Source organism: Phalaenopsis equestris, unplaced genomic scaffold (assembly GCF_001263595.1).
Source record: "Phalaenopsis equestris unplaced genomic scaffold, ASM126359v1 Scaffold000036, whole genome shotgun sequence".
NCBI lineage: Eukaryota > Viridiplantae > Streptophyta > Magnoliopsida > Asparagales > Orchidaceae > Phalaenopsis > Phalaenopsis equestris.
In genome coordinates this window covers 469,720-483,126 of record NW_018164478.1, presented here as the reverse complement: position 1 = coordinate 483,126, position 13,407 = coordinate 469,720, and the positions used below count along the sequence as shown (strand labels likewise).

The 13,407-nt window shown below is 35.2% G+C and overlaps 1 protein-coding gene across 2 annotated transcripts in view; it reads left to right on the top strand.

Moving 5' to 3' along the window:
• Positions 1-13,407, top strand: part of LOC110018923 (probable RNA-dependent RNA polymerase 5) — a gene marked incomplete at its 5' end in the record, with an annotated part of 126,057 nt that overhangs the window by 35,886 nt on the left and 76,764 nt on the right. For both annotated transcript variants that reach the window (XR_002293409.1, XM_020716400.1), the window contains 3 exon segments: positions 8,598-8,796; positions 8,992-9,079; positions 9,281-9,430. Coding sequence is in view for 1 of the 2 variants with exons in the window: in XM_020716400.1 (XP_020572059.1) it covers positions 8,598-8,796; positions 8,992-9,079; positions 9,281-9,430 (437 nt within the window).

The window sequence follows — 13,407 nt, the reverse complement described above, 5'->3', positions numbered from 1 at the left end:
CATGATTTGAGATAAAATGCTCTTTCATCTAAACTATGAAAATTATGGGGTCAGTTTGACTTCATCTTTTTCAAAACTAAATTTTTTAAAAACGTCCTTCCGAAGCGGGCAACGGGATTTCAATTCCGATGACCGACAACTTATTACGGGCAGACTCCACACCAAAAATAGTGCCGACATTCATCAATCAACAAATAACCTATGAATAACATACGCACAATACCCTAAAAATATCCTAGGAATAACCTATGAATAACCTGCGCATAAACCTGCAAATAACTTAAAAATAACCCAGGAATAACCTAGGAATAACCTAAAAATAACTTAAAAATATCCTCAAAATCAGCCAGGAATAACCTAGCAATAACCTACTCATAACTTAAAAAAAAAACCTACGCATTACTTCAGAATTAACAAAACAAATACCAGGACAAGTTTTCCCCTTCCATGCCCTTCTTCATCCTCTTCGCCTCCTTCTTCTTCTGCTTCTTTGACTACATTGGGTGCTCAACCTCTGTCTTCTCAGCCTCTTCTGATACTGTTCTTGAGCTCTCTTCGGCCTACGCATACTCCGGATCATCAAATGCCATCGTCTCACGACTTCCAAGCTAGCGAACGAGGGAAATGTGAAACCCTAGCAGAGCGAGCGGCGAAAACGTAGAAGAAAAACCACTGGAGAGTATACGAATAGACGCGGGCTCGTACATCGGGCCAGGTCGGCCTCAGCGAATTTTTTTATTTTTTTTTAAATTACGTGGATAAGCGGGTCCCACATTTTCCATGCGGCAAAATTTTATTGGTTAGCGTAACATGCTGACCGTCAGGTCTCCTGACCGAAAAAATGCTCTATGAGTAGGGCCAAGAAAAGAGAAAAGCCATCACAGAATAAGCTCACGGGTAGAGGCGACAAGAAGAAAACCACAAAGACAGTAAACACAAGATAAGGTTCACGGCCAAGGCAGCAGAAAAGAGACCATTATTATTTAAGTTTGAACCAACTATTTTCAACATAAAGAGTCACAAGAGAAAGTTCATAGCCAGGTGAAATGAGAAGAAAGTTAAGTTCAAGCCAAACACAACACAAACCGCAGCAATAAAGCTCACGGCCAAGGGCAGAGAGGAGAAAACCAAGCCCCAAACCCAACACAGAACGCCCAAACATGACAAAAAGAAACCAGCTAGGATGTTCACGGTTAAAGGCAGCAAACCAAAACCACTAAACAGGCTTCACGGCGAAGGAAAAAGTTGCCACAAATATTACCATTGTGCTCCTTTAATATACATAAGAGAGTGAATAGGCAAACTATTATAGATCATTAGGATTGAAACCATTTTAATCACATAGGGCATGATTGTAAGTTAGTCTGCTTGTATCAAACACTTCCACATAGCAGTAGATGTTGAAATCATGAATTTTGGGATGACAAACTTTATTATCAATAAAAATCTTGGGAGAGACGCTAAAGAAGAGCCCCCCAACCAAATCGTGCCCAACAAAGGGGTCAAATCGAGCTCACCAAAGGGACAAAACAACAAGAGATTTCAGCCAAAGCACAATACCAAAAGGAGCCAAACAAAACCCACCAAAGAGGCAAATCGAGCTCAACACAAGGGACAAACCAAGTTCAACACGGGTAGAACTGAGCCCAACACAAGAGGGCAAACCAAGTTTAGCACAGGGGTAGAACTCAGCCCAACACAAGGGGGCAAACCAAGTTCAACACAAGAGTAAAACCGAGCCCAACACAAGGGGGCAAACCAAGTTAAACATAAAAGGCAACAGAAAGAGAATTATAACAGATAAATAGGACTCAACAAAAGGAGCATATAAAGCCAATCTTCTGCATCTTATGCAAAACTGGTCCCAATTCTTGGACCAAATCAAGTCTACCAAATGGGTTAAAAATGATATAAAACGTTCAGTTAAATCCAACCCAGAAGAAGTCAAAACTGAGCCCACCAAATGGGCCAAAACAGAGAACATTTTCATTTATAATTCCCACCTAACAGAGCCAAAAACCGAGCCCTTCACATGGGCAAAACAACCAAAAACTGAAACCATTTTTATCACATAGGGCATGATAGTAGTTAGTTTGCTTGTATCAAACACTCCCACATAACAGTAGATGTTGAAATCATGAATTTTGGGATGACGTTAAAGAAGGGCCCCTCAACCAAACCGTGCCCAGCAAAGGGGTCAAACAGAGCTCACCAAAGGGACAAAACAACAAGAGATTTCAGCCAAAGCATAATATCAAAAGGAGCCAAACGAAACCCACCAAAGAGGCAAATCGAGCCCAGCACAAGGGACAAACCAAGTTCAGCACAGGGGTAGAACCAAGCCCAACACAAGGGGACAAACCAAGTTCAACACAGGAGTAAAACAGAGCCCAACATAAGGGGGCAAACCAAGTCCAGCATAAAAGGCAACAGAAAGAAAATTATAACAGATAAATAGGGCTCAACAAAAGGAGTATATCAAGCCAATCTTATGCAAAACCAGTCCCAATTCTCGGACCAAATCAAGCCTACCAAATGGGTTAAAAATGATATAAAACTTTCAAATAAATCCAGCCTAGAAGAAGTCGAAACTGAGCCCACCAAATGGGCCAAAATGGAGAACATTTTCATTTATAATTTCCACCTAACAGAGCCAAAAACCGAGCCCTTCACATGGGCAAAACAGAGAAAATTTCCAGCATAGATTCAATTCCAAAAGAGCCAAACCGAACCCAACAAGTGGGTCAAAAAAGCTAAAAATATTTCCCTTGAAGCCTTATATTTCAAAGTATTGTGCAAGCATATGTTTCAAATGGAAATAATTAACAGGAAACATGTAAGTATGCATGAACTCTTAGAGTCAACATGTCTCAGCATTGAAATGAATTCCAACATTTAATTGAATAAAGCTAACAATAATAGAGAGCTTTATAATTAAGTCCCAAACCATCATTTCATTTAACATATATTTCAAATAGGCAACTATCATCCCATGACAACCACAAGAATGTTCTAAAATTCTATCCATCATACATTTTTAAGCAGAGAAAGAGAAGACAGCCATATCATGCTCCATTCTATTGATTCTAGCAAATATCCATGACTAGGTCTTTAGATAGGTTTAAACCTTTTTTTCACATGCCTTAGAAGAGAAAAGAAATGCCATTCGAAATGGTGCAAATCAGAGGAAAGAAAAGAAATACCTTTCAATGCAGACTCAAAGAAAAAACTGTAAGACAGATTCAAGAAAACATCTCCCACAGAAATCCTTCTCTTAAAAGCTTCAAGAAACAACAACTAACAAATCCTTCAAACTCCCAGCACACAAGAACTTAGCCTAGAAAGAATTTTGGCAGAGCTTTCTTCTCTAAAAGCCTCAAACAGTAAAACCACAGCATCTCAAGATCTCAAGAAATTTTCAACAACCCAAAACAGTACACCAGAGACCCTTTTTATAAGGAGAGAAGAGAGGGGGACAACCACCTACCAGCCTCACTGGTAGGAGAATCAAACGACGAGAAAAAAATCGCCACAGTAAAGAGGGAGACGGTAAAACCTTGAGAAGGAAAAGGGAAGGGGAAGAGTCGAGAAAGGGGGAAGAGATTGCCGCGTGAATCGTCCACGGGATCTAGTGCACACGAGGGAGACGAGCCGAGCGTTCGAATAAGCCACGTGGTCGAACAAAAGATTAAGTGTGCGGGACGAATAGAGAAAATAGGGTTTAGGATTAGAATTTAATATTATAAGTAATAAAATATATAAAATATTTAATATTTCTTAAAAATAAAATTTGATTCATACTTTTTATTCGTGCATCAAAACATAACAAAATTGATGTCTTTTTAGGTAATTTTGACGTTCCAGACGGACTGGCGTGGCCTGCTTCACCGTCGGAGGTCTTTTTTGACGAATTCATCGATTTGCGTGCAATTTTTTTGTGTCGAAAATATGTCAATATAGATGTCTTTTTCTACCAAAATTAGTGTCCTGGACGCGTTGATGAGGTCCATTTTGTCGTCGGAGGTTGTCCGATAAAGTTAGCATTTTTTACCCATCCTTTAAGCTCAATTTAAGTCCGATCTTGTGCAATTTATTGAATTTTGTGCATTTGATGTACATGTTTGATGATAAAGTCCTGAAGAAGTTTTCCTAGGGCTGGAGATCCTATTGAGAATTTCTCCTTAAGCCTCCACATGATAGTCCTTTACCACTCGACCATTGGATGATGGTTTTGAGATCATCAATGCGTGACATCACAAGAGAAATTGGAAGTGGCTGGAATTTCTAAAAGAGTGGGTCTCAGTTCTAGTTTTATAAGATAGTCAATAAAAACCCCTGGAACTAGATCTTAGGATCTTAAGGAAAATAGTAATGAACTCAAAATGAGGTCAAAAAAGTTAACTAACTAAGAACTAACTTTCAAAAGTAAAATTGCTAAAACTAAACAAAATTTTTGTTTTGACGGAAAGTTCAAATTTAAGAATGCATCATTCTCCTTTACAATGAATATATAGATCGTGAAGAAATTAAAATCATTTGAAAATATATATAAAAACTGTTTTGTGCCAAATATGAGAAATCCTATTCTTTACCCTCTAACGAGTATTATAAAGAACATTGACTAATCCAGAGTTTGGTCCCTAATTCCGTGGTTAGGCTGGGAGGATATCAACTGCCACTGCATAGCTCCCACTACTCCCACACCTGAGAGCTAACAATCTCGCATTAGTTTCCAATCAACTGGGCCAAATTGGAGATTTTAATTTATCACTTTAAAATTTGTAATTTTATATCCAACAAAATATATTTTCCTATTTATTTGTACTTAATCCCATGGATGACATACTCTCCCATGAAATCAAATGCGACTCTTCCTATGTTGTAGAAATCATATCCCTTATATGTTTCTCAATAAGTCAATAAGTTTTAACATTTCAATTGGATAGATCGAAAAGTAAATGAAGATTGGAGTTCAAATCATTATAAATTATTAACATTTAATACCGTAGAAAATAAAATCTATTCTTCACAAAATCATGTTTCAAAGTCGGGAGAAGGATAAAGAAGACTGCTCAGAACTCATGAGAAGGATACAACAAAACACAGATTTATATAATAAAATAAGTTTACAATACAAAAGAAATAAAAGACAACTTATCTCACATTCCTTCCATAGCAAATCCCTAGAAGTTCTCTCCAAGCCTTTTTCTTTTTACAATCCCACTCAATTCTTTCTTAGAAGTGTAATGAAGAAGAAATTTCTCACCTTCCATCTCCTCTTAAAACCTAGAAGAAAATCTTCTCTTCTCTCCTCTTGCATCTCACGCCAACTTCTCTCTCTCTTTCTCGTCCACCCCTTCTACTCTTTGAAGTCTTCTCTTTTCTTTTTGGGTTGCCTCATTTGAAAAGAATTCCGAATTCTCTCCAAAAGTTCCCGCCAAAAGTCAACTATTTTGAATTCGAAAGATACATCATTTAATCCAAGAGACATATCGCTTCATAAAAGAATCTTCCAAAGTGCCTAGATACATTGAATTACTCCAATAGGTGTGTTGAACAAGTGTCCCTTTGAAAATTTGAGCAAAGTCGTCTTTGACGCATCATGCACCAGAATCCCAAAATTCGCTATTTTGGTTCCAAATTTTGTCTTTTTTGCCATTTTTGCTTCAAATAACTTGAAATAATATATCTGCAACAAAAACATGAAAATGCCATTATTTAGAGTGCAATATCATCAAAATTAAGCATAAAATATGTATTTATAAACAATATATTATTTTGGTGTATGTGGCTCCCGCAAGGGCAGCAACATACGATTTGTCTGAAGCCATCATTAATTGAAGGAGGCATGTGTAAGGAACAATGAAGGTTAGTTAAGGAAAGAGCAAATGCCAAATGGAATCCGCGGGAAAGCCTTCAGGAAGAGACGCACGAAGCACAATCGGGATCGAGCAGCTGAGTTCGATCGGGAGTTCGTGGGAAAAACTTTCAGAGAGAGATGCATGAAGCACGACGCGAAAGGAGACGCTGCGATTGGTTCGGATCGAGCAGCCACCTCTGATTTGGCCTTCTGCAAGCACGAGACACCGCAGAAGCCAGGTCGACGCAACTCGAAATCTACCCACAGGAAAGAGCTGACGAAGACGGCGAAAGCGACACACGATGAAGAGAAAAGCATTGGAGGAGAAACTAGGGTTCTCCATGGAGGCGAAACCCTAGCAGAGCGTGAGCGACGACTGCACCATCATATATAATAGTATTAATTTTAATTTTGGTTCCTATAAACATATAGTGAATTAGATTGAAAGACTAGGATTTATAAGAACTCTGCAAAGGTTACAAACAATTCTTACTCTTGATTGTTAATTAACTTTAGTAGTCACATATGTTAATGTGGAAATTATGTAAGAAAATCACAAATGCAATGTTTGTCTCAATGTTCGATAAATTATTTTGTTTGTAGAAATTTATTTTAGGATAATTTTCTGAAACACATCTGTGGAATAAAAATTAGGATTAAGTGATATAGATAATTAACTTGATTGCCTGAATTCCTGTTGATCATTGAGGGAACGGTCTCTTATTAATTTTGTATTAATTGGAAAGACACGAATATTTGCATATATCGTAATTGTCGATCACATGTTTTTTTTTGCTCTAAAGGTTATTTCACAATTAGCAACAATACCACGAGAGGATAGAACATTATGAGCAATTTCTATCTTCTATTGTTTCAATCTCTCTTTCTCTTACACATTTTGAGCAATTAGCTCATTAAGAGTCCTCTGTTTCTTTGAGTATATTAACTTCTCTAAAAATGATAAATATGTGCTAGAAGAGTGATCAACGCGTTCATAAGAGTGTCTTTAGATAAATTTAACTTTAGTACTCTCATTCTAGTAACAACATTATACATTTTCATAATGTACTCACTTATAATTTCATTGCTTTTATGCTCTATTGGAATGAGTTTACAAGGAGTAGTACTTGTTTTGACCTTTTCAAAATAATCAAAAAGGTGTGATGTTTGTCTTAATAATTTTTAGTGCATTTCACTTCAGGTATTGTGCTCCTGGTAGTTTTTGGAATAAATTGAATTATGATGTAATATTCATGTGGTTAGAACATTCTCGCTTTTCAAAACTAGCCATTTATTCAATAGTGCTTTCTGCAGTAAACGCAGAAGGATGTTCAGTCTGAATCATTTGATGATATGTTCTTACTTTTTTTTTAAAGTTAGTGTGATTAAGTACTGAAATACTCTCTAAAATGACATATTCAAAAGAAATATTAATTGAAAAAAAAAGTAAACTCATAATTAACAAATTTATCATTTCGTTATATATATATTATGCAAGCAAAAGACATACTATCTACCTTCATGACATGAAATAATTTAGATCGATACTCATAAAATACCTAACAAAACATTACATTTTTATTCTTTGGACATGAATAATAATTTGTATGTGGTATTCTTAAAATTTTAGTTAATAAATATTTGTAATAAATTTTGCTCACAATAGTGTTTCTTTGGACCAACTTATTGTATGCATGAATACTACAACAACAAGAAGCCTTTATTCCACTAAGTAGGGTTGGCTACATGAATCATTTTTCTCTATTATCGTATTGAGTATAATATCTTCATTTAATTCTAATAAAATAAAATCATTTCTTATACTTGTCCAAGTTTTTTTAGGCTTACTTCTATCTTTCTTAATATGAGTCAAATCTAATTCAACTATTCTCCTAACAAACCCATCAGATGGTCAATGTTTAATATGACCAAACCATCTAAGGTGACTCTCACTAATTTTGTCTGCAACTTGAGCTACTTCAACCCTTCTACGGATATATTGTATGCATGAATAACACAAAAAAATAGGTATAAATTCCATAGATTCAATGCTTGTGTGCAATTTTAATGATGCCTCTTATACCCACGCATATAATTTTGTACGACCGCATACGCTTCATTTCAAAATCTTGCAGTTTGGGTTTTTTTTTGATATTGCTGCGGTTCTTAATGCCCACCATTTCTTCAGTAAAAAAATTCCATTTCTTCAACAAAATGTTTGCATTTACCTCCAAAAGCAAAATTTATTAAATATCTTATTTGAATTGTCTTTTGCTTACTTAAGGTTTGTAATTTTAGATAATATAATTTATACAGTATACTGATGAAATTGCTCAGTGGCTGGCCATATTTGGTTCATATTTTAATGTCATTTATTCCATCTTCCCGTAATGTGCCATGTTGTACACTAGGGAACACTAAAATCTCGATTTGTGCAGAAAATGAACACAGAAGAATGCATAATTTTAAAACAATATAAAAATAAGTGAAGTGACTATATTTCGGATAAAGATATGATGAAGATGGTAATGGATGCGTGTTTTTACTCTTTCCAAATAGTTCAAAAAATTATAAATTTATGTTTTCTATTATATGTGTGTTTATTTTGAATTCCAGATTATGCTTCTCAGTTTCTCCAAGATCATTTTCCCTCATTATAGTGATATTTTACTTTATATCTTTTTCCAAAAAATGCCTTGATAGTTACTACCTTCTTTTGTTTGTTCTGGTTTCTAAGTTTTCAAAGATGGCGGCAAAGAGGAGAAGAAGAAAAATCCGACATCTTCACCTGTGAAGTGTTATTTTGTCCGAACAACATCTTGTTGGGCAAAGGATGAAGATAAATCCTATATACTGTTTAATAAGTCTATCAGTGAAGCTCGGACCATTTTTATGCATGTACATACAGTTTCATCGTTAGCTAAATATATGCCTAGGTGAGCAGCTTGATTGATTCTGTACATGCATGTATGCACAATTTTATTTGAAGTACTATGTCTTTCTTTATATTGTGTATTGGATTTGATCAAGTTTTTTCTTTTTTCTTAATTTGTTTTTACTCTGCCACATGCATATGCCATTGAATTCTTCTGGTTCTTTTTGTTGAATAGTATTAGTCAAAATACCTGCAGGTTTTCTTTGATATTGTCGAAAACAATAAAGCTTGATGTTGACCTTTCTTCTGTTAATATCCAAGTGATAGATGACATCCCATGTCGGGTATGACTCTTTGCCCCCTTCCTGCCCCTGCTTAAAAAAACTTAACTTTAAAACTGATGATATTTCAATTAAAAAAATAATCTCTCCTTTCTTCATATTCAATTTTAAGAGAATGTCTTGGCTTAGCAGTTATTCTTTTTTTTGTTTGCTTTGTTTGGTTCACAAAATTGCATATCACCTACCCTGTATCTCATTTTACAGGATGAATACGGACATGTTATATATAATGATGAGGAAGAGGATGAACGCATGATTCATACTGATGGAACAGGGTTCATCTCCGAGGATCTGGCAATGAAGTCCCCAAATAATATTTTTAAGGGCCATTGTTTAAATTCAAATAATATGGAGGTTAGATGTATTGATTACTGACTTATCAACATCATGAGACACTAAAGCATTTTGAAACGTACATGTAAATAAGGGTCCATTTGGGGCAGCGGTGCGGTGGGTAAACTGCATTTTGACAGTTTTTTTCAAAAAACTATCTCTAAAATCTGCTTTTTCTCACCACTTTTGGCTAGGTGTGGTGGCAACTTTCTAGCTGCGATTTGACGTCTTCGTGAAAAAAAATTGTAATAGTCACCGCAGTTTTTTGAGCATCAGATTATTATTCAGCAGCTTCATAGTTACTTTTTAATAACCTGCAACTGCCACAAACAGACCCCCCAAGACTTGTTTTTTATAGCTTGGAATTCCATTGGGCCTTTTTAGAACCGTTTCTTATAAGTAAAGAAGCCTTTGAGTAGTGGTTAAGTTGCATGGGATGTATTCTAGAGCTCTCAAATTTGAAAATCGAAAACATTCTCTTTTTAAAATTGTATAACACTTATCCCCTATATCATTTATTAGTGGCAGCTCGATGGTTTGCACCCACCTTTTGAGTCATACGTGGATCGGCTTGAACTTGCTCGAGATCAGTTCAATGTATTTTTTGTTCATGAAAGTTATAGATATAATGCTAAATAAAATCCAATATAACAAGCCATTACTTGATTTCAAGCCCATTTTGAGCTGGAACATATCCAAATAACTCAATTTGAGTCTGCTAGTTTGGATTTTCAACCGAATTGAGCCAATTTCAAGCTGGAACGAATCAAAATAACTCAATTTCCCGCTGGATCGAGCTTGATTCAATTTCCGGCCGAGCTGGCTCAAAAGCTACTAGATGATTTCGAGCCGCACTCAATATATTCGAGCCAATTTCAAACTGACTCCAACTTGGCTCAAAATGGGATCATTAACATCCCTAGCTCTCAGCGGTTGTGTAGGGTGTAAGGAGGCACTGGCAGTTTGAAGGTTGAGGAGAAACATTGTTGGGAAGTGGATCACCTGCACTCTTACAAGATACAACCATGCCACTTATAAGAGCAGTGACAACAATTCTAGAGATGAGAAACTTGGGAACAAGTCTCAAATTGCATAAACCTAATGAAAAGTTCCAAAATCAGATTCGAGACATCATATTTATACCCCTAAGCAAAAAATAAATAAGGAAAAAAAAAAGAAAACACACACACACAAAACACTTAGTTATGTTCCTAACTTGGTAATAATGGACTTCAAAGTTGGATAGTGTTAGGAAGGCTGGAAATCTTGTAACCGAGACCGACTTGTATCATCTTGAACCCATCAGAGACAGAAGTTCCGCCCTACGCTCTTGGACGGAAGAAACACACTGGCATCATATTCTTAGTGTTGAAACACATTCTTCATCAGCTTTTGTATTTGGTATACAAAAACATTTTGCATCAATAGGAAAGTGCTTTTGAGTTGCACAAAATCAAAGTGGCATTGTTCACAACAATTTTAAAAAAATGCTTTGATTTTTTTTTTGTCTACCTTATGCGGTCAATTGTTCAATTTAATCTATGTTCGGTAGTGCTGTGTAAATATTTTTGATTTTACTTTTTACATAGTTTTCACGGAAAAAATAGAGTTTAATGCCAAATCTAAGTGAATGGCATTATTAGTTGCTATCTCAACTATTAAGGAAATTTCTTAACTTTGTAGTTTCTTTTAGGGTAGTCCTAATTAATTTATGATAAACAAAAACAAAACTGCAAGCCACTAAGTGGGTTCAGGTGCATGAATCCTTTTTCTTCATTGAGCTTTATTGAGTGTCATATTTTCATTTCATTCTAATAAATTAAGATAATTTTTGATACAACATGCCCTAGTCTTTTTAGGTCTACCTCTATCTTTCTCAACATAAGTCGAATGTAAAACATCTATTCTCATAATCGGATCGTCAGATGATCGATGTACAATGTGACCAAACCATCGAAGATGACTCTCTCTAGTCTTGTCTGTCACTGGAGTTACAACATCCCTTTCATGGATATATTCATTTCGTTTTTTGTCTCTAAGAGTCAAGCTACTCATCCACCTAAGCATTCTCATCTTTGCAACATTAACTTAGTTTTATGCTTCTCTTTTATTGGCCAGCATCCTGCACCATAGAGCATTGCAGGTCTCAACATCATCTTACAAAAGTTTTCTTTAAGCCTAAGCAGTATTTTTCTATCATACAATAGTCCCAATGTATTCCTCCACTTCAATCATCCAACTTGAATCATACTAATAACAACCCATCCAACTTGAATCGTACTTTTGAATAGTAGACCTGAGATATTTAAAAAATTCACTCCTTTTAATAAGTTGATCACCCATTGTTGTAACTCTGTAACTAGATCTACTACTACTAAAATTACATTCCATGTATTTAGTTTTAGATCTACTCAAACGAAAGCCTTTAGACTCTAATATAGACCTCCTTAGTAGTTGTTTTTTTTAACTCTTTCTCTATTCTTATCCACAAGAAGGATACCATCAGCGGAAAACATACACCAATGTCTGCTGTAAATGCCCAGTAAGTGCATCCATAACTTAAGCAAAATGATATGGGCTTAAAGCCAATTTGTAATGTAATCCACCTGAAATTGAAAAAATACTTGGTCAATCCTCCTGTTCAAACACAAGTAACAACTTTAGTATACATATATATAATGACTTGAATATAAGTCATACCAACACTTTTTTTTTCTTGAACTCTCCAAAGAATTTCTCTTGGAACCTTATCATTAGCCTTTTCTAAATCAATAAAAATCATATGTAATCCTCTATTCTCTATGTACTTCTCCATCAAACCTCTCAATAAATGTATAATTTCCATGGTAGACTTTCCTGACATAATTTCAATTTGATTATGACAAATCTTTATATTGAGTCTTAGCCTTTGTTCAATTGTTCTCTCTATCAATTTTAATATATGCCACATTACCTTAATTCCTCTATAATTCACACATTTTTTTGCATCCCTTTTATTCATAAAAATGTGGACCAAAATATGCTTCCTCCACTAAGGCATTTTTTTAGTTGTTTAAATAATAAAATAGGATCAACTTTTTTCCTAGTATTTTAGTTGTTCCAAAATCATTATGTGGAAACTATTTCACGTGTTCATTTGATATTGATAGTGCAACACAAGCATTTATTAATTATTTTCTTGTAATTTTCCTTCAATGAGAGTATGATCTTACTCCTGTGATGTTGCATGTTGCTGTGGCTCTCGACTCAGATGAGGGTGAAGAAAGTGAATGAGGGAGTTTTCTCATGCGGGATATTGTGATCTTGTATGTCACACCCCTACTAATCCCTTTGGTAGGGTCAATCGTGGTACGAAAGAGGATGGCAATTTGGTCAGACCAACTCTCACTAGCACTCGTACTGAATTTTATAATCAGGACCCTATAGATGATGAATTAGTTTAACTGGACTGCCGCAACATACGTGATATATTGCATTGAATAAATATACTAAAAAATATGAAAATTATGTCATTCAAAATATGAAAACTATACAAAGCTGCTAAATCTAATATAATAAAAAAACATAACCAAAACTTATGTACAAAACTCCCAAACTTATCGTGCAAAAGTTGTACAAAGACACACTTGGCTACTCGGCCCGATGTTCGTTGCCCCTGCTTGAAAAGCATCAATGAAGAATGAGCAGTAATAAGCTCATAGAAATAATTAAAGCTAATATAAGATTTTATACATGAAAAAGAAATGTGCATGCTTGTAGGAAACTATACATGCCTACACACATAACATGCTAACTTAGTCAAGAACATGAAAAGGGAGTAGATAAAAGTAATATAAAAATCAACTGTAGTATAACTTGTAGGTCATATGTTTGAAATCATAAATATAATAGAAAAACATGTTCATAGTATATTTCATAGCAATATTTTTTCATACATTTCATAGCATATCATAGTAATGTCACTTGTTTAATGTATATGATTCAACTATTTTTATGTT